Raw genomic sequence first — 22012 nt, forward strand, 5'->3', positions numbered from 1 at the left:
TCGAGTTCTGCCAGGCTTCAGATTCTTCGCCCCCCATCCCGCTTCGCCTTCCTTCAGGAACTAAGCTCAGGATTGGTCAGCCTTGGAAATTCTCAACCAGACGACCAATCGTTGGGCTGCACCCGCCCGGAACCAAGATGGCGGTAGAGGGGACTAGCTACGGGGCCCCTGGAGAGAGGAGGTGAGGCGGCCTCGGCCCGAGGCTCCTACGGGGGCCCACCGCTCTGGCTCGCCTCTTCACCCACAGAGCTGGTGGGGGACTCGACCTCCGGCTCTAGCCATGGCTGCGGAAAGCAGTAAGCAGTTCTGGAAGCGGAGCGCAAAGCTGCCGGGCAGGTCAGTGGGGATCGGGCTCCGACCCGGTATCGATGCTGACGAGTAAGGTGTTCCACACTAGGGTAGAAGACGACCAGAGGTGCCCATTAAGCGGGTGTTACTCGCCGCCATTCATTCTTGAGAAGCGCTTGTGAAAGGTCGCGGCCCTCTCTCTGAAGCCTGTTTGTGGCTGCAATAAATTTCCTCGGGTGTGGGTGTGTGAGTGAGAGAGACAAGTGGGGTTGCCCTTTGCCTCGGAGGAGGTGACTCTTGCGAGGCGGGTTGCGATAGCATTCCTCTCCTGCGGCTACTGGCTCCTTCAGTCAGCAGCCCATGCGATCTGAAGTTCTTTGCCAGCCGGGGCGTGACGCGGACACTTTGCCTGGTAGGCGAAGGGGGCAACTACCTGCTTGTTTCCTTTCTGAACCCTCGAGGGACACTAATAGGACTACATCACCCCCTCCTCCTCCCCTTTCTAGAGCATTGTTGCGTTTAGGCAGAAACAAGGCAATGCTGTGGGCAGGTGACCAGGATTTCTACTTTGCCCAGAAAGAGAAAGAATTTCCTTATTTGCATATGTTAGTACTGGCTGGCTGTATATGCTTACATGCCATGCTGATTGCTGATCATTCTAATTTCGTAGGCAGGTGCAAGAGACCCAATCATTATAAGAACCCAAACTAGTTGGGCCTATTTTCAGTCATTGCAACCGTGTTTGGCTGTCATAGCAAAACAGAACAGAAATCATTTATGAATGCTTCTGTTTAAATAAGTGTCAGGTTTTAAGTGCTAATGGACTTTGTCTCTCCTGCTATGGATAGAAAGTTCCCAGAACATCTTGAGGATGTAATGCCAGTTCTGAAAACTTTAAGCAGAAGTAATCAACGGCCCCATTGAGATCTTTTTTAAGTACTGACAATTGCTCACACATAGAGGAAGTAGTCTGGCTCAGATCTGGATTTCTTTTCTTTCTCTGCATCACTGTTTTGTTTGTGAGCGTGGCAGCTGGACTCAATACTGTCCTGGTGAGAGAGTGTTAATGCTGGAGACGGTCTGTGCTGGAAAAACCTTCTTAATCAGCACCAATGAAAGGTTTCTAAAGCCACTTGTGGAACATCACACTCACAATATAATGCTAATTAATTTGAAATAACTTCTTTACATTGGTCATGACTGCAAACATATATACTTGGGTTAGAATTCTCAGTTTGCTTGTTAAGTATGTACAGAAAGAGCAGAAACGTTCCATTCCCCCTTACAGTTCCATGGCCTCACTGGCTCATATGATGCCTGCAGGAGGGAACTAATTCCTGTTAACATAGTTAGGAGTATGTGGCCTTGGAAAAGTAAGGCTGTCATCTACCTTTCTCTACATGTTTGAGATGAAGACTGTGAATTAATATGGGTATTTGAGCCTGTACATAAACCTGTAACTTCATGATCCTGCAAGCTCCCTTGCAGTACTGTACTGCATGGACTCAGGAATGCTTAGCTGGCTTTAAATTCTGCCAGGTCAGTTAAATCTGTTTCTGTGTCTAATGTACACTTGATTTCCTCCAGTACACGATTACCAGATTGCCAAGATAATCCACATATGTGAAAGACTGCAAATACAGGTCATGGCATCTGTTTTTCTGAGAGGATAGAATGCATTCTACAAGTGCATTAGTATCTTGCTGTCTTTTAGGTTTCTTAGTGTAATGCCACATCCTGCTTGTATGTGTGCAGGCTGCTCTAAAGCAACATATCTCTTCCATTCCATCTGTAGCTATTTTAAACACTGAAGTTGGCGAAACCAGTGAAACCGGTTTAGGGAAAACAAATTAGCTTGTTTGAGACTCAGCCCAACCATTGAATGTAAACTTCATAAACTCTGGTATCTTTCAGGCAGTAGGCTGCTAGGAGTATTTTAGAGAAAATCAGGTATAGGCATGCATATGGCTTTAAACATTTTGTAGTGCATTTCTTTCTCAGGGATGTTCTGTTTTTATGAAGTATGTAAAAATTGTTATACACCAGGCAAATTCATATAGCCACTTCAAGCACAGCTTCTTTTCACCAGCCTGGATTGTACTTTGTATGTTGTAAATAAGCTATCTGTGTTCATAACAGACAATTCAGTATGTCATTTTGCACAGCATTGCTTACACTGTGTTAGGAAAGTTGGTGCTTGGGATAAGTGGTTGTGATGCCCTGTTTGTACCATTTGTAATATAATCTAAGCTAGGAAGAAAAAGTCCTTGATCGTATAAAATAATGTGAATCAGCCTCTAATAAATCAGCAAAGTGTGGAGAAGAGGAGGTTTTGATTGGGGAAGCTGAAAGTTTCAAAGAGCTGCTTATCAAAACAGGAAATCTTTCCTGTTTTTCTACAAGGGAGAATGAGGAGGGGATTATGAGAGAGAATGAATAATAGTCGTCTTTTTTTACCCAATAGTGGATTGCTTGGGTGACTTGTATGAACTAATAGCATGTGTTTTACTGAATGAACTTTAAAATGCCTATATAGGTTTTTCATGGCTGTGCCTTCTTTATTCTTGTTCCCTTTTTGTGATACATTATAATCAAATTAACCTGGAAGGATTTTAATATCTTTGGAAAGGATTTTTTAAATTTTTTTTCCACCTTTCCAGAATGAAGTGTTCCAAAGCACATGAGTGTGTATACATGCACACATGATCAAAAGGTGAGGTGTAAATAACAGTAGATTGTTCCATGGAGAATCCTACCCTGTGTCAGGCAGCTGTGCCAGTTGAGCTCTGGATCTCTGAAGGCTTGTAGTTCTATATGTGTCATATTGTAGTTTTGACCTACCACTGTGGTGAATGTGCTTGTTAAATAGCACAGTAATGCATGTAAATAGCCATTGTTGTAAATTGAATAAAACTGGGTTCTAGTAAATATGATTTTAATGCAGAGTTGATGACTCAGATTTTAAAATTCAAATAAGGTCAGCATCTTGAACTTATTTTATGGAAAGGTAGGATATACATCTTTTAAAGAAATAAAACATCAGTTTGCAAGACTGTCTGTAGGACTGGAGAAAGAAGGAAGAGAAATGTGTAAAGAGAAAGTAACAAGGTGAAGGTCGTAGGATAGAACGATGGAAGAGATTAGACCATGTATTTTAGGCCATATTCAGTATTGAGAAATATTTCTTCAGTTCAATAGCTACAAGCAAGTAACTTGTTTGACGTGTGAAAGAAAATTTGCTTTTCATTCATTTCATTCATTCATCAGAGTAGGCTTGTAGTGGAGTGAGCCAAAGAATTTCTGATAACAGGAGAAGTCTTACTGTTCTCCCATGTACTTTTGGATTAGCAAGTGCTCTGGGGGTCTCTGTTTAATCTCAGTAGAAGAAAAAAGGTACGGTAACCACCATTTCTTTAGTAAGAAATGTATGCTGATGTACAAACTGTGAAATGCCTATTACATAGAATTGTGAGGAGGCTTGGAACCTTCTCTGTGTTTATCTGCTAAGCTATTCTTAGCTCCACCCTCCTAACTGTAGGTCTGGTTCATTAGTCTATCAGTGGCACCAAAGGCAGTGTTTGTGGTTTTTTTTGAAAGAATTACTTTAAGACTTAGAGCTATTGATGATGTTTCTCCATGGATCTTCATATATCCCAAACTATCTGAGACTGGAACAGCTACAGATCACTCAATTTTCTTGTTTCATCTGCAGTATTCAACCTGTTTATGGTGCTCAACACCCTCCTCTGGATCCCCGACTCACCAAAAAGTAAGTAATTTTCCTTCTAATCCAGATTGTGGGCTGTTTGTAGTCATCACTGTATGATGCCACATCATTCTTGGGAAGAGGATTTTTTCCTGTCTTTTTTCATGGAAAAGCATTCAAGATCTTTCTGCTTGATGATAGTTGGTAATACAAAAAATGAAGGCAGCTCCAGTAATGGCCAAAGAAGCAGAGAAAGGCCAACCTCAAAGTTACCTGAGGGAGAATGTTTTGGTTCAGTGCACTGTATCAATGCATTTTGATATAATGTTTTCCTCAGGGGTGACAACTTCATGCTCTCACATCCTCTGATGAAGCACTTTTAGAAATAGTTATTGTCACCCCTGAGGATGATGTTGGGAGCTATATTTAGTCCAATGCTTTCTTCCTCAATATGAAATTTGAAGCTGACCTCTGTGTTTGCTTTTTCACCACAAGCTATTGGCCATTGATTGAAGGGATTAAAATGACCTGGTGGCCTTATTATTGAGTCGCTGTGGGAAGGCACCCCATCACAATCATTGCCCCTACTGAACCAGCATTTCAAGAAATTGATGGGTTATGGAGTCTAATGCTGGGCTGTAGAAGGAATTTATCCAAGGAAAAGGTGAGGTTCAAGTATGGCAAAGACTTGACTACTACTGTCTTAAGTAGTGTAGCATTTTTGCATTTGCTGCATTTTAAAAATGTAACACTTTAAAAGTTGTAAATCCAGTTCTTCCCACCTCACTGTTTAACACTGAAGTCATCTTATCTTGACAAATCTTCATAGATGCTGTAAGTACAGTTTTATAGATCCATTTATGCAATGAGTCTATACTGTTTCTGTTCATTTGTTATCTTACTATCACTGTGTTAGTATATTTTTTCACTGATTGTGGTCACTACTGAATGGATATGTGCAGGATAATTAACAGTCATCTATCCTCTGCAGATTTTTTCTCCATGCCTGCTAACTGGAAATTGAAGAATCGCTTCTCTGACTGTCTAATAAACTTTTGCTAGAAATATGCCAGTTCAGGAGTTCAGACTTTAGCAATGGAATGACCCTGTTTTGATTAAAACATTTTCACAAACCACTTGCATCTGCCCCACCTTCTTCAACGCATGTTACATGCTTTATAGATGCTTTTCAAACTGCTTGTTGCAAGCTGAATATGCCCTGTGAAGGCTTCTGCCCATTTGGAAACTAAAAAAAAAAAAAAAAATACAGTGAGACCCTTATCAACTACATTTTAAAATACAGTTTTGAAGGAAATGTGCTTATTGTCTGAACATGGCCTATGAAGATAAGTCTCAGAGTATAGCTGACTTCGTAGGGTATACCGTAACTCAAAAGACCCTGACCCAAGTTCTAATCAGTCATACCCTTTGATCAACAAGGGATTTGCACCACAGAGGGAAAGAAATTTCATTAATGACTTCTAGTTGGAGGTCATCTAAACAGGGTTAGGAAAGTGCCTGGAAATTTTTCAGAGCTGCTTGTGGAAATAGAAGAGACCACTGGAACCTCAGCTTCATTATTAAATTGAAAAACTCTCTTGGCTGTTATGTTTTTGGATGCTTAGTGATGTTCAGTTCTTTTGTGTTGAAATCCTTCACACTGGAAAATAAAATGACAATTCAGTTTTTTATGAAAAGTAACTGGTGACTACCTTAAGACAGTACCTCCTTGGTGCCACTGAAACTATTAAAGTTTCTAGGGTGGAGTTATTTCATCCCAGCAACTACCTTATGCATTCTCTGACTCATACTGTGAAGTGATTTGGAGGTTAGCTGATTGCCTTTGAAAGAAGGGGGATCCAATTCTGTCCCCTTGTAGTGGAGAACCTCTGCCTCCATTCCTAGAAAATACTAGCCACACAAGCATAAGAAGGGCTTGCCTTCTGCCTTTATTACAGATTTAAAACTTTAGAAATTATGAAGCCAGGGGAGTTTTTTCCCCATTGGGGGGGGCAGAATGGAGATCTGGGGGGAAATTTAAATATATACAGTTCTTTTCTATCAAAGATAACCTTCTTTTACTAATTTAACAACATAAAATATGTAACATGAATTAGCACATATAATTGTACAATTTGGTGTATTTATGAAGTTTAAAGGTATAAATAATTTTAATACAAAAATTGCAAGTATAACTGATATTTGAGAGAATGAGCTGCAACTAATGTATCATATACCATGATAGCACAAGTATTTTTAATTTTTGCTACCTGAGAGATAGGAAAAATAAAAGTTGAAGGTAGAAAACAAATTTTGTACTAAACAAAAGTGTATTATTTGAACAGAAACTTTATGACATTGTGATGGTCTAAAAAAGGTCCCTTTCAGATAAGTTCACAGCCCCACTTTTTTTCTACAATGAAGACCAATAGTTTTTTGGGGGTATTTTCACTGTTTTTAGGCTGCTTTTCCTTGGGCTGTTCCTAGTAGGGCTGACTTGCTGATATTTAGAAATTTGTAACATTCCTTTTTGTTGTCAGATTCCTTCACCCTCTGCTTTACCTTCTTGGAGTTAAGTACTTTAGGTATTTCTTGTTAGGATGTGAATTTATTCAGGTCCTGAGTGACATCCTTTAAAAAGCAATAAAATCATGTGTCCCACTTGAAAGTAACTGCACAGAGAATGCCCCTTAGTGATCTGAGAATACACAAATAATTAGGCCTATTTATTCTTTTAACCCAACAAGGAACAATCTCCTTTTTTTGTTTGTTTGCTTGCTACATAGTAGACAGTCAGCAAGCTTTCTTTGTTAAGGTACTTGGCAGGAGTGTTTGGCCTCCCATGTGTCAAGACTGCAAAGCTCTATTCGGGTTCTGAACTTTGTACTTGATGGGGTTTGCATGGAAGGATTTTGCATTCCTTAGTCTCACCCTTACTGGAAGAGGCAGGGTTGTGTCTGATGGCAAAGTGGCTTTCATATGCAAGGGAAATGAAATCAATAGGGGCAAATGATACTCAGGGCCGTGGAATGTCTGAGGCAGCGGCTAGCTGTGCAGGGATGTCAATAACACAGATTCTCTTGCATTTTGTAGCTTCATTAAAGAACGTTCCAAGGTCAGTGCCCTGCCCATGAAGAATAAGAAGGCCAGCAGTTTTCATGAGTTTGCCCGTGACACCAGTGATGCCTGGGACATTGGGGATGATGAAGATGAGGACTTCTCATCTTTCCAGACCTTGAACTCTAAGGTGGCCAAGGCCACAGCAGCACAGGTGTTGGAGAATCACAGCAGGTTACGGGTGAAACCTGAGCGACCTCAGGCAGCTCTGAATGAAGTACCAAACAACTGCAAAGTTATCAAATCTAATAGTGAGGCCCAACTGTCCAGACCTGGTAAGAACCCCGTTCTTCCTGCTTATCTGGCATTACTGCAGTGCATGCTTCTATCAAGGCTATATAGGTTCTGCACAAATATTGTGATGACGCTTGAATGCAGAACAGAACCTCTTCAGAATATTGGGTCTTTGTCAAGAAATGCAGGCTTCTTTCCTCAGTGACTGCAAAAACAGGCTTTACTGTGTGCTTACCATACCTGGTGAAAACCTGTTGGGTAGAAGGCAAGGATTTTGTGCTCTGTGCAATTCCTTATTCCTTTCTGTACTTAATGAGAGCAGAAAGTATATTCAAATTTGTTTTAACTGCATTATCGTAGTTCATAGTTTGTATTAGAAACAGAATGATGGCCTAGGTCAGAGGTGTCAAACGTATGGCCTATGGGATGGATCCAGCCCATGCAAGGTCCGGATCTGATCCCCTGGCGCTCTCTTGCTTCCTTCTCTGGGGCTTCTGCTGCCACTGCATCACTGCCTGCTTTTGCCCAGGTCTCTCTTCCTGGTTCCTGCTTCATGGGGGAGAGAACCAAGCCAAGCCTCCCCTTTCCTCCATTGACTGGACTGTCCTGCTTTGGGAGGAAGGGAGAGAAGAGAAAGTGAAAGCTTGTGATGGAGAAAGAGTGCCTGACTCTTGTGGCACCTTTAAGACCAGCAAAGCTTTATTTCAAGTATAAGCTTTTGTTCTTCTTCAAAGCGAGGGAGAGGAGGTGGGTGGAATCTTCTGCCAAGCACAATTTACATTGAGATCACCCTGTTCGGCTGTTTTTTTTGAGACTATCTCTTTCTTCTCTCCCCCCTCCCTCTCCCTCTTCTCTCACACACGTATTTGAAAGGTATATTCTAAATAGTTTAGATAAGTGTCTATTGTTTTGTGTAGGTGCTAGTCCAGTAAGTGCTTGGTGTTCTTGGTGCTTGGAGGGGGGGGGGGGACAACAGTGGGAGGGCTCCTAGTGTCCTGGCCCCACTGATGGACCTCCTGATGGCACTTGGTTTTTTTGGCTACTGTGTGACACAGAGTGTTGGACTGGATGAACCATTGGCCTGATCCAACATGGCTTCTCTTATGTTCTTAAGTGAAGCATGTATGCTACTGTTGGCTCTAAAATGTTTAAATTTAAAAAGTGGCCTAGTAAAGATTAAACAATTTATTCCAGCATAAGCTTTCATGAACCCGAGCTCACTTTTTTAGATGTAGTCTAAAAATAATGCTTGTTAACTTTAAAAAACTCATGCTGAACTAAATGTTGTTAGTCTTTAAGGGCCAATGGACATCTGCTTTGTTTTGCTACAGTAGACTATTGCAGCTATTCAGAAACTATTTTAGAAATTAGCCTCCTGTCATACTATCACCACCAGATGGCATCTGAGGCTACATCATTCCACTGTGTGTGTTTGGTAACTGGTTTGGGATACAGGTATACAAGAATGGGGAGCTTCCAGTTCTAAATTACCTTGTGGTTTTCAGCTTCCCTACTTTTTCAGCCTCCTGTTAGGTTTGCTGTTTAGCATGCTGGAGGCAGAAATGAGAAAAGAGCATCAAGATGGAAGCAAGGAGAAGAGGAAGAGATGACTAGGAGAGCAGTGAAAAGCTGCCCATGTTCATTGTTAAAGGACAGGCCGGGTGATCTAAGCCATGTTCAGTAATCTTGCAACAGAAATATTTCGACAGCCATCCCTATAAGTCTGTTGCTGGCAGTTTAGCATTTTATCATGCCAATCAGTGTGGTGGCTAAGAAAAAAAGGATTTAGTTGTTGCTTCTTGTCTGTGGATGAGCCTTGAAACATTGCTTCAGTTATAACTTTTGCTTAAACATGGATTCCTGCTGTTCTGTAGAGCATACAATCAAAGTAGAGCAGTTTTGTAATATGCCCAGGAAGGTGGATATAGTCTAGTCTTGAGGCTGTTTCATAATGGTATGACTGGTAAAGGTTATTCAGGTGAAGCCTTTACCTATCATTCATTGGTGGAAAAAAACTACAACCATAGAGTCTCTCCCGTGACATGAATGTATTGGAGACATGATCAAGCATTCACAACCCTAGGTAAATGAAAATAGATCAAGGGGGGTAGCTGCATTGGTCTGAAGCAACAGAATCAAGTTTGAGTCCAATGGCACCTTTAAGACAAAGTTTTATTCTGGATATAAGCTTTTGCATACTGAAGAAGTGTGCATACACACAAAAGCTTATACACAGAATGAAATTTTGTTGGTGTTAAAGGTGTGACTGGACTCAAACTTCTAAATAAATGAAGAACATGGTGGATTGTGGAAGCTCCCTTACTTTCTATGCTGCCTCCAGTGTGCTCACAGTCTGATGTTTGTCTTTATCGTCTTATAGAGGATGGCTGTATGCGCAATCCACTCCATAAACAACAGTCTCTTCCACTCCGACCCATCATTCCACTTGTTGCTCGTATCTCTGACCAAAATGCTTCAGGGGCTCCTCCCATGACAGTGCGTGAGAAAACCCGCTTGGAGAAATTCCGGCAACTTCTATCCAGTCACAACACCGACCTAGGTGAGTCAGGGTATTTAAAGAAAATAGTGTGCTATGACACCCTGCTTATTCTGGAGGCATCACTGAATTTGCTCCATATTAGTTTCTGTTGATGATTTCTTGGCTGACCTATGCTGAAATTGTATTGGAGAACTAGGAAATGGGAGGGAGTTAAATTTAGCAAAGCACTTAGTATACCACTTCGTATACTGTCTAAATAATTGTGTCTCAAATATTTGTAGTCTGCCTTTCCTAGTACTTAGGGTGACATACCACATAGTTTGAAATAATTTAGTTCCCATGTAAAAGTATAATTATGATAACAGGACTGTTCAGGCTATTGCCACAGAAACTTGCATGTTTAGAGAAGAAGCCTCTTGTGGGCTTGGAATTATGAGGGTGTTAAGCAGAAAGCTGCCTTGTTTTTCAAGTGCAGGAATGTGTGTGAAGAAACTAACTTCTGTCCATTTGTAGATGAACTGAGAAAATGCAGCTGGCCTGGCGTCCCCAGAGAGGTTCGACCTGTGACGTGGAGACTTTTATCAGTGAGTGCTTATGCTGCATATCTGGGTTAGGGTGACTTGCATCCGTCATACAGAGGGGAAAAAACTGCAAGCATTATAATCGTATTCTCTGGCAGTTGCCAGTGCTTTGGTTAAATCCAGCAGGTTTTTCTCAGTCCTACTGTCCTAAATTCTTTAGCTGGAGAATAGTTTCAGAGAGTAGCCATGTTGGTCTGCAGTAGAACAGCTAGATTACAGTCCAGTAGTACCTGAGACACCAACAAACTGGAGGAGCAAATGAAAAACACATACTCTGTCGTAGAGTTGTGTTCAGTTCTGTAATCTAGCATAGGCTGTGCCTAGTTGAGATTCAGAAATAAGGGTAATGCATTGTGCTAGTTATGTTTTGTTGAAAGCCTGCAACGTTATGGAAGATGGCCTTTCAGAAAAAATGAGGACAAATATGTGACCATCACATGCTTGGGCTGAGAAAAGTTTTTTCTAATTAGAAATCTCTGCATGTTCATTAAGTTGCCAGGTCCAGTGCAAGGCAATTTCCTAATGCCTTTATTATTTTTTGATTTATTGCATTTAATGAATCGCCCTATCCCAGCTAGTGCCAGGCTCAGGGCGATGCACAACAGTAAAAAATACATATACATTTGAAAATTTTGTGTGAAAACTTCAACAATGTGGTTTCTCACACTGTAGCAATTCGAGGTTGAAAGAAATTACATTCTCCATACAGGTCTTAAAGACTTTGGAATCTCATTTCTTACCAAGTAGCATAGCCCTTATTAGTATACTCCTGAAACTTACTGTTAGCTAGGTGGAATAGGTAAATGTTGAGTAAAAGAAAAGAAAGGATGGATGTTGTCTTAACAAGTCCCTGTTCTGCTATAGGGTTATCTCCCTGCCAACATGGAGCGGAGGAAGCTGACATTGCAGCGCAAACGAGAGGAGTATTTTGGCTTTATTGAGCAGTATTATGACTCTAGAAATGAGGAACACCATCAAGATACATACCGGCAGGTACTCAGACACCTACTTCATATTGCCTGCCCACACTGTATAGCATCCTGAAAGTTTTGGGGATTTCATGAGGTGTGACTTCCTTAAGAGTGGCCTTCTGAATTTTCCTCAGTAGCACTGTCCACTGTTGTGGTGAGCCCATTCTGCAATGTTATGGCACAGTGTGGCAGCAGAGTTTATTGCCAGAAGTGTGCAGATATAGCACTTGACCTGAAAAGCAATTCTAAAGGGAAGTATTGCCCTGGTACTTGAAGTTACCATAAAGCTATTTTTCTAAAAGTCTGGTTTTCATGCCAGATGCTCCCCTTGCTTTCCAAAGCATGTAGTCATGTGGCCATCATAGCTGATGTGTCATAGTCATGTGAATGCTGACCTCCATGTTAAAATGTCTGCTGTCTTTCACTGAAGGGTCAGCAAGCAGGTATTGAAGTGGGAGCGGTTGGTGAATGAATCAATATATCCTCCGTGTCTTTATTTAAAGTGCTGCTCTGGTTTGGGCCTCATAAGTATTTCCCCCTTTTATGATAATTGGGCAAATGAGCTGAATAATCTGTAATGCTTTTTCATTTTTTGGTGTTCTTTCCATCCTTTTCAGATCCATATAGACATTCCACGGACAAATCCCCTCATCCCTCTATTTCAGCAGCCGCTAGTTCAGGAGGTGAGAAAGTTTCTTTTTCTAGCTTTCCCTCATTGTACTTACTAGCCCAAGCTGGTAGTGAAAGAATACTTCCTGAAGGTGCCATCTATTGTTCTCTGTCAGTGGAAGAGGTTTCCTGCTAAGGACAACTGTTCTCATTTCACTCTGCAGGCAAGCTTGTGCTGAGATCTTGTACAGTCCTTCTGTTTCTAAAGATGTAAAATACAAAACATTTAAATGATCTCTGTTTACTATTTATATGTTCCTGTAAATGTTCAGACAGCCAACTTAGTGCATCACCTTCTCTGGCTGCTCACTCCTCTTTATATGGGGAATGGAAGGACATATGAGAGGAGTGTGCACCTTGCTCAGAATGACGGAGGGACTACAGCAGCATGCTGCAGTCTCATATTGAGCAAGCATGGGAACAGGGAAGGAGATGCTCTGGATTTGTTTCTTTGGACTGCTGTATGTCTGTTTTTTTAATTGCTTGCTTGCTGCTACAAGGGATGTGTGCCTTGGCATAACCTTTGGCCATCACTCCTTTGCAAGAGGCTACTTTTGCAAGAGGATTTTACACTGTTCTCCCCCCCCTCAAAAAAAAATCAGGTCTGTTACTGAAGGTAAGACAGGTTTACTCAGAAGTACATCCCGTTAACATCCATTGAGCTTCCATGAGTGCTACATGAAGTATCCATTGGAATTCCATCAATTCATGGAACAAGCGATTCCTCCAGTTCTTATATAGCCAACTTCAGTGCCAGTACAGAGTGCTCCCATTCAGACTCCACTTGATCTCTCAATCATCATGCCTGCCTTGATTGCATGTCCTTAGTATGGGGAATCAGCATCTACCCATACCTAGGAGAAGGTTGCTTATGCTCCCCTCTCCAGCCAGTAGGGGATCCAAGAATTCCTCACAAATAGATGTTATCTGCAAACTTTTGTGTTAGTAGTTAACAAATAGAGTCATTTCATCCCATTTCAAATCTGAACACATCTTTGCACCAGTGTGTATACCAGAACAGTGTGTTTTCCACCAATGAGAATAAGCAAGTTATAAGATGAAAGTTACATCCTGCAAATGCACCAAAAGACTACAGTCATCCTGATGGCTGTTGCAAAAGTTTGGGACCCTGTGATTGCTTATGTTGACACAAAGGATGCTTTTTCCATTTCCAGACAACATAGCCTTACAGCAGTGAATCTAAGGCTTGGTACCTTCAGAGATTCATTGCTCTCCCCCTCTGTTAGGGGCTTCACATTGAGAACCTTCAAGTAGGCAAGACAACTCAAGGATCCAGCCCCAACTGAAATCACGATAGCTGTCAACCTAACTGGATGGGGTGCTCACTGCCCAGTCTTCCTAGCCCAAGGAAGGGGTCTTCCTAGCCCAAGGAAGTGCTCAATTCAATCTTAGCATAAATAGGTTGGTGCTCAGGATCACTGAAACTCCCAGTGGAAAGAAGACACATTGTTAAATATAATAATAATAATTTTTATTTCTATCCCGCCCTCCCCGCCGAAGCAGGCTCAGGGCGGCTCACAACATAAAATACACATTACATCCATTATACTTATAAAAACATAGTTAAAACAGTTCTAAATTATTAAAATTAACATGACAATATGGCGTCATATACTAACAGACAATACCAAAGCAAAAACATATATCAGTCTCCAGAATAGGACAAAATCACAATATTTCAAACAGGAATGCTGTCTGCTGTTGATGCATTGGGTGTAACCCCACACCACAGGCGTCTCAGCCCAACAGTAGCAAATGCAACACCAAGGCCTACTGGCTGAGCCACTAGCATGTGGCTTTGAGACATTGAGCCATGAGCCAAAAGGGATTTTTGTGCCATTGCTTGAGCTGACCTCTTTGCCTTTTTGTGAAGAACAAGTTTAAGGTTCAGAACAGTGAGTGCAGCAACACTCAGTCATGCCTGATCCAAATGCTTGCTATATGCTTGCCATCTTCCACCTCCCCCCACCCCATTGTGAGGGCCTTCAACAAGATCAACTAAGAGAGGGCAGAATCAGTATTCATAGCTATTTGTTGGCCAAATAGATATGGTTCTCAAATTTGGTAGCCGTGGCAGTTCAGCGTCCGCAGACCCTTCAGCATCTTCTTCCAGGATTCTCATAACAGCTGAACCCAGACTCACTCTGTTTCTTCACCTGTAGACTGAAAGGAGGGTGCCAGAATGCTTCTGCTAACACTCTAGTGGTCTCCAGAAGACTCTTCAAATGAATTCTTTGAGGCAGCATGGAAGGCATTTACCTGGTGGTGTCCTTGCAGTGTATGGATTTCTAAGCCGCCCTGAGCCTGCTTCGGCGGGGAGGGCAGGATATAAATTAAAAATTATTATTATTATAAACAGCAAAAAGTGATGGAAGTATTAGACTTTTTCCATGACTACCTTCAGGAATTAATTTTTCCAGATATTCTTCGAAGACAGGCAGCTGCTCTACTACCATCAAAGGCCAAGGAAAGGGCTCTCCCTTTTCATTCATCCTCATATCTGTGGTTCCAGAATGATGTATCCTTTTACAGCCCTCCTGTGGGTACATATTTTTCCCACATGGGACATTACATGGTCCTCATGGCCCTGTACCAAGATCCTCTGGAATCCATCAGACAGATGCCCCCTTCCATATTCTCTTGTACAAAGCTGCTTTCTTGTTCATTGTGACATCAGTCAGAAGAGTACAAGAACTCAGTACTCTCTCCATCAGAAAAGAGCTTGACATTTCCACAGAGATCCTGGGGATGGAGGGGTTGGATCCCAATACCAGTGTGAATTCCGTGTTCTATAGAAGCCAAAAGCTAGTGCTCATTTCATTCAGTCCTCATTCAAACTTCCCTCATGATACAAATTGCCACAAATTGAACAGGAACAGAGCTTTTAAATAGACATTAATTGCACGGTAGTCTTCTAATTCTTATACTGTGATCACACATGCTAAATAATGCAGTTTAAATCTATTTTCAATGCACTTTCAAACTGGATTTTGCCAGTTCACGTGGCAAAATCCAGTTGGAAAGTGCATTGAAAGTGGATTGAAACTGCATTATTTAGCATGTGTGATTGCACCCTTAGACATGTTCTTTGTTCCATTTCATCCCTCTTCCATGTGAAGGAAGGTCTTTAAAACTATGAATGCTTGGTGGATAAAAGCCTGGATTTTCCTGATATGAGGCACCCAACATATCCTGATTTCTTATTGCCCGTTCAACCAGAGGCAGAGCAATCTTGGCAGCCTTTTCCAGACGATTTGTAAGGCAGCTAGCAGGGTCACTACCTTGAAGATTTGTAAGGCAGCTACCAGGGTCACTACCTACAGATTTTCAGGCACTACAAGCTCAATGCTTTTGTCTTGGCCATTCAGCACTTCAGTGAATACTTCCCCCATAGGTTCCTTGGACATTTCCTACCCAGGTTGTCATAACTGTTCTATATTCCTCTCAAGGACATTCTCCTCCATAAGGGTTTCTTTTCATTGGAGAGAATCTTTCTCTATGGAGATTGTGGCCAGAATCTTAATGGGAAATGGAACCTGTTTGTGTAGTATAAGGATCATAAACAAAAGCAATAGACTACCTTTATATGCAGTATCATCTGTAGTGTTGTTTACTTCATATAGTGTCTTTCATGCTGAGACTTGAGATGGATTGTGCAAATTTTAAAAAATACAATACAGCAATATAATAAGTACAACCAATAATACAATAAAACTGAATTACAAAGGCGAAGAATCTTTGTGATGGATATATGGATGGAAGCTTTCCTCACCTTGTCAGGCAGGCCATTCCACCGCAGCAGAGAAGGCTCAGATACAGGCAGTTGTTGATTTTACCCATCTTATCTAATCTACAGAAGGCTTTGCGCAGATGAATGTAACCTGAAACATATCAGGAGAGGTGATCCCGCAGATATGCAAGTCCTAGACCATGAAAGGCTTTGTAGGTGATAACTGGTACCTTGAATGGAACTGAGAAACTAATTGGTAATCAATACACTAAAGGTTTGCCACCATCAGAAATGGAAGTATTGTCCACTCAGTTATTCAACACAGCCTTTGCCTGTGGACCAAGGTGGGAGGAGTAACCCTCACAAGGCTGCATTTAGAATCCAATCTACTAATGAAAAGAGGCCCTCAGGCTCACAGTAAGTTCAGTATCTCATTCTCATAGAGTTTGGTGTGTTCTATTGTGTGTGAAGGTTGGTCCAAAATCCTAGAAAAGCTTCAGTTTAAATGTGGCTAGCTGTATTTCTCCTCACACCCAAATGACATTGTGGTGTGTACTATGCTTTTCTGCACCATGGAAATGCTCAGACTAAACGATTAAAGCAAGTGTATGCACATAGATTTGTTTTGCAGGAGTATCCTCAGTTTGCATTCTTTATTCTGAAGTGATATACTGGTAGTGGGAAGAGAGCGAAGGACAGTAAGGATCACTGCACATCTCCCTTGCAAAGGCTATCTGGAAAGGCCATGACCAGAACTAGATGTCAAAAGATGCATTGTTGTTGCCCAAAACAACTGTCAGTCTCCTTTTCCATTCTTCTGAATGATATCTGATAATATAAAATGCATGATGCAGTGTAACACCCTCATTTCCCCAGCCGTTTCCGTATTATTGGTTGTTGTTTGAAGGAATGGATAAATTTGAAATATGGTGATATCATATTTTGTATTGGTAGATAGAATGGGAAAGAAAATAATTCCTGATGGGTAGCCACATTAGTCTGTTGTCAAATGAATACACAGGTGTCTAGAAGAACTTAAAGACTAACTACTTATTTTAGCATAAGTTTTTGTGAGTTGGTGCTGTCTTCCTCAAATGCACAGAAGTCAATTAGGCTTGGATGAACACCTAGCAGAAGGAGATGAATAAGAATGTTACTAAGAAAGGCTGGTGTAAAACAAAATCTGATCACAAGAGAAATCAATTCACCCAGAGTAGGTTCCCAAACAAAAACAAAGTAGAATAAACATTAAATATAATGCAGGATGAAATGATTTAATGGGAAAAAACCCAACATCTAAGGGGTGGGGATATGCGAGCTACTAGCACCTACAGCAAACTAGGAATCCAAGATCCCGGTGAAGCCTGGAGTGGGGGTAGTTACATTGCCTTGAATTTGTGGATGGATTCTAAATCTGCTCTGAAGCATTAGATTTAACTGTGTAGTGCTTTTGAAGGCAGACAGTAAATCAGCTGCAGTATATCCTGGTGGGTTGAAATGTTCCCCTCATTGGTTTCTGAATATTGTAATTATCAGACTAGTGTCCATTTATTCTTTTGTGTGGGAGTTGTCCTGTTTGTCCAATATAGAGAGTAGAAAGACAGCATGTATTGAACCAGAGGATGAAGAAGTGGATGAATTCAAGGTAATGTGACTGATATTATTGGGTCCTGTAAAAATATTTGAATGTATGTGGGGACAAAATTGGTATCTAGATTTGTTGCAGGTTTGGTTGCTGGGTTTGTTAGGTGAGCCATGGTTGTTGGAGAGAAGCTGAGTCTGCTACAAGATGGGCCCGAAGGTTGTCCTCCACACCTAGCTACTTAAAACCAGTCCATAAATAAATGTTAGTCTTCAGAGTGCTACTGGATTCTCATGTAATCAGGAAAGAGCAGCTTACATTTCATTACATATAAATGAGGCTGAAGTTCTGCAAGAACAGAAATTCTTCCCTGTATATTAAAAAAAGTGAATAGCCAAGACAATGGGCACCTGGATCCTGTTATCTGATTTATTTTCTATTTAAAATCTGTTGAATCTGTTGAATAGTGATATTTCTACTTCATTTAATTGCATCTAGCTACCTTTAAGAGAACAGTTTGATTTCTATAAGTGTGTTATGATGAGTGACTGGGAATGGTACCATTTGACTTGGTTTCTTCTAGGAAACCTAGAAAAATTAGTTACATGTTAGACCAATTGCTCTATGCATATATGGCAAGAAATCATCCCTTGTCAGTGTTCTCTGTAGCACAATAGAGAATAAATTATCACTGTAGCAGTGTCACTTGTCTAAGTCCATGTAGCTTTGTTAATGGCAGAGCTAAACTTATGAGAAAACCTCTAGCTAGACTAGGAACTGCAATTAACAGAATACCAAGAATTAATAACAAAAAGGTGATTTTGCTGTATAGCTCAGAATCTTTCTGCTAGTCTAATCCTCTTGAATATTTACTGATGCCTACAGATAATGCATTTTCAGTCAGGTCTGAATGGACTTAATCTATTCCAGGAACTTTATATATAGCAAGGAGGAATGGTGTGCTATATCTGGGAGCATGTAGCTGATTATCATAAATGCAGTTTATCATAAATATAATTCAGGAACTCCTAGAGCTATGTTGCCGTAAAAGTTAGATTATTTTCTTCAGATTTCTAAAACATAGAAGCACATAGTTAGTTCCATAAAGAAACCCCTAACAAGGGCCTGTGTTGTCAGTCTTGACAATAAAAGGCCCATGACTGTTCTAAGAGCTCAACTGTCGCAGACTGGGCACTTTCACACATGCTAATTAATGCAGTTTCACTCCATTTCAAATCCAGAAACAGAGGTGTAATTAAATTTACTCAAAAGGAAGACAACCCCCTAAAAAAGAGGTTATACATAAAAGCTGATGACTCTGAATTTAAAACTTCTTCTAAAACAGGTAGCAGTATAAACAAAAATTATTACATAATAATATACAATAAATAATATAGACTACGGAACCAAATAATTACTTTAGCTTTTTGTACTTCTTAGCATTGTAATTGCTCACAAGTAGTATTGGATCACTGTTTCAGATTTAAAAAGACAAGTGGCTGGCTTTTCAACCCCCCTCCCTACTAGTTAGAGGCTCAGGTAAAAGTCCTAAACAGAATTACACCTTCCTCAGTCCTTGAAATCCATGTGTTTAGAGGAGTGTAACTTCTTAGGAATGCATTGTTAAACCCCTCTCCCTAGTCCCCAGTTCTTTCTCTAGACTAGGAAGTCTCACTTTTCCAACAAAAGATGTTATAGCTCTAATCCAGCAAAATGTTGAAAATTTAGAAAGCTAAAAATGTTATAAGTTCTATCTTCCTTTTGAGTAAATACAGTACATATGAGATGAGTTCTGACCAATCAAACTTGGAGCTAGAAAAAATGTCCAGTGGCATCTTAAAAACTAGCAACTCCTGTTTAGCTTGGCTGCATAGACTAACGAAGTTGCCTCTCTGGTCTTTTTATATCGTTCTCTGTTACTACCCCTGACTAGGCTTGCGTCTCCTCAAGTTACGATGGAATCCATAAACACTAGGTTCTGAATACCTCATGTGCAGGAAGCAGTCTGTGATCAGGCAGGCAAAAAGAGGCTATGAGGAGTATATTGCAAAAAACATAAAGACCAACAATAAAATTTTCTTCAAATACATTAGAAGCAGGAGACTAGCCAGGGAGGCAGTGAGGCCCTTGGATGACCAAGGGGTAAAATAATTACTGAAAGATGACAGGAAAATGGCTGAGAAGCTGAATGCATTTTTTGCCTCAGTCTTCACTGTGGAAGATGAGAAGTGTTTGCCCACTCCAGAACCACTGATTTTGGGAGGAGTGTTGAAAGACCTGAGTCAGATTGAGGTGATGAGAGAGGAGGTCCTACAACTTTTTAAAGATGGGGGTGACATTTGCTACCTTCCAGTCCTCAGGAATGGAGGCAGATTTCAATGAAAGATTACATATTTTTGTCAGAAGATCCACAAGTTCAACTTTGAGTTCTTTCAGAACTCTTGGATGTATGCCATCTGGACCTGGTGACATTAGTTTTTAATTCGTTTATCAGTTGTAGGACCTCCTCTCTTGTCACCTCAATCTGTCTCAGGTCTTTCAACATCCCTTCCAAAATAAGTGGTTCTGGAGCAGGCAAACACTTCTCATCTTCCACAGTGAAGACTGAGGCAAAAAATGCATTCAGCTTCTCAGCCATTTCCCTATCCTCCTTCAGTAATCCTTTTACCCCTTGGTCATCCAAGGGCCCCACTGCCTCCCTGGATGGTTTCCTGCTTCTAATATATTTGAAGAAATTTTTATTGTTGGTCTTTATGTTTTTTGCAATATGCTCCTCATAGTCCCTTTTTGCCTGCCTGATCACAGTCTTGCATTTGATTTGCCACATCCTGTATTCCCTTTTATTAATCTCATTTGGGCTAGCTTTCCACCACTTAAAGGTGTCCTTCTTACCTTTTACAGCTTCCATTACTTTGTTTGTTAACCATGCAGGCCTTTTCTTATACCTGTTTGTGCCTTTCCTAACTTGTGGTATATATTTTATCTGAGCTTCTAGGATTGTAGTTTTAAATAGCCTCCAAGCTTCCCCAAGGGTTTGGACTATATTTACCTTTCCTTTCAGTTTCCTCTTCGCATGCCTCCTCATCTCAGAGAATTTACCCCTTTTAAAGTTAAACATGGTTGTGCTGGTCTTTTGGGGCAACTCCCTATTTATACAAACGGTGAAATCAATAACGTTATGGTCACTGCTCCCAAGCGGTGTGATCACTTTTTCATCTCTCACCAAGTCTTGGGCATTACTTAGGACCAAATCCAGGATCGCCCCACCCCTGGTAGGTTCAGAGACCATCTGCTCCATAGCACAGTCATTGAGAGCATCTAGAAACTCAATCTCTTTCTCTCGACCAGAACACATATTGACCCAGTCAATCTGTGGGTAGTTAAAATCACCTATGACGACACAGTTTTTACGTCTAGGCACTATCTTTAAGCCTTCCATCATATTATAATCGTCCTCTATCTTTTGATTTGGTGGGCGATAACAAACTCTCATAATTAAATTTCCTTTTGGGCCCTCTATTTCAACCCAAAGCATTTCTAGAAGGGAATCTAATTCTCTGACCTCAGTCTTACTGGACCGTATGTCCCCTCTGACATACAGAGCCACCCCACCTCCAACTCTTCCCTCCGTATCCTTCCAATATAACTTATATCCAGGAATCACCATGTCCCACTGATTCTCCTCATTCCACCAAGTTTCTGAAATTCCCATAATGTCTATGTTTTCTCCCAACACTAAACATTCCAACTCACCAATTTTACTTTGAACACTTTTAGCATTTGTGTACAAATATCTATAATTTCCCAGGCAAGCTAGGCCCGCCACCTTCCTCCTGCCGCGAGACTCTGGCAGGCAGTCCATACTGTTTGTCACCATGTCAGTGGACAACTCTGATCCATTACCCAGTAGAAAAGTAACAGCTAACCCTTCATCTCTTTGAGATGAGTCCTCCCGAACCAGAGACATTTCATCTCCTGTAGGCTTTCCCCCAAGATTTAGTTTAAAAACTGCTCTGCCACCTTTTTGATTTTAAGTGCCAGCAGCCTGGTTCCATTTGGGGACAAGTGGAGACTGTCTTTTTTGCACAGCTCCCGCTTGTTCCAGAAAGCATCCCAGTGCCTAACAAACTTAAACCCTTCCTCCTTACACCATCGTCTCATCCACACATTGAGACTTCTAATTTGTGCCTGTCTCTCCAGCCCTGCACGTGGAACAGGTAGCACTTCTGAGAAGACTATCTTAGAGGTCCTGGCCTTAAGTCTCCTGCTTAGCAGCCTAAATTTTTCCTCCAGGACCTCACGACTGCATTTCCCCACATTGTTGGTGCCAACATGCACCATGACCACTGGCTCCTCCCCAGTACTGTCTATCAGTCTATCTACTACACGCGTAATGTCTGCTATCTTCACACCAGGCAGGCAAGTCACCATACGGTCAGTACACGGTTTTGCCACCCAGCTGTCTACTTGCCTAAGGATTGAATCACCAACTACCAAGACACCCCCCCCCCCGCCCAGGGATGGTTCCTTGGTGCGAAAGGATTCCCGCTCACAAACTGAAGAAGAGGTCCCTTCTGAGGGTGCATTCCCCTTATCCTCAGCCCAGTGCCCTG

General features: G+C 41.3%; 1 protein-coding gene across 1 annotated transcript in view; it reads left to right on the forward strand.

The window, feature by feature from the left end:
• Positions 1 to 104: 104 nt before the first annotated feature.
• Positions 105 to 22012, forward strand: part of TBC1D22B (TBC1 domain family member 22B) — a 63711-nt gene continuing 41803 nt past the window's right edge. Inside the window, exons 1-7 of the mRNA XM_060231530.1 lie at positions 105 to 336; positions 4001 to 4057; positions 7088 to 7386; positions 9726 to 9905; positions 10359 to 10429; positions 11291 to 11419; positions 12015 to 12080. Of these exons, the coding sequence (XP_060087513.1) occupies positions 281 to 336; positions 4001 to 4057; positions 7088 to 7386; positions 9726 to 9905; positions 10359 to 10429; positions 11291 to 11419; positions 12015 to 12080 (858 nt within the window). The 5' untranslated portion in view covers positions 105 to 280. The remainder of the gene's footprint in view (positions 337 to 4000; positions 4058 to 7087; positions 7387 to 9725; positions 9906 to 10358; positions 10430 to 11290; positions 11420 to 12014; positions 12081 to 22012) is intronic.

Source organism: Heteronotia binoei, chromosome 2, assembly GCF_032191835.1.
Source record: "Heteronotia binoei isolate CCM8104 ecotype False Entrance Well chromosome 2, APGP_CSIRO_Hbin_v1, whole genome shotgun sequence".
Classification (NCBI taxonomy): Eukaryota; Metazoa; Chordata; class Lepidosauria; order Squamata; family Gekkonidae; genus Heteronotia; species Heteronotia binoei.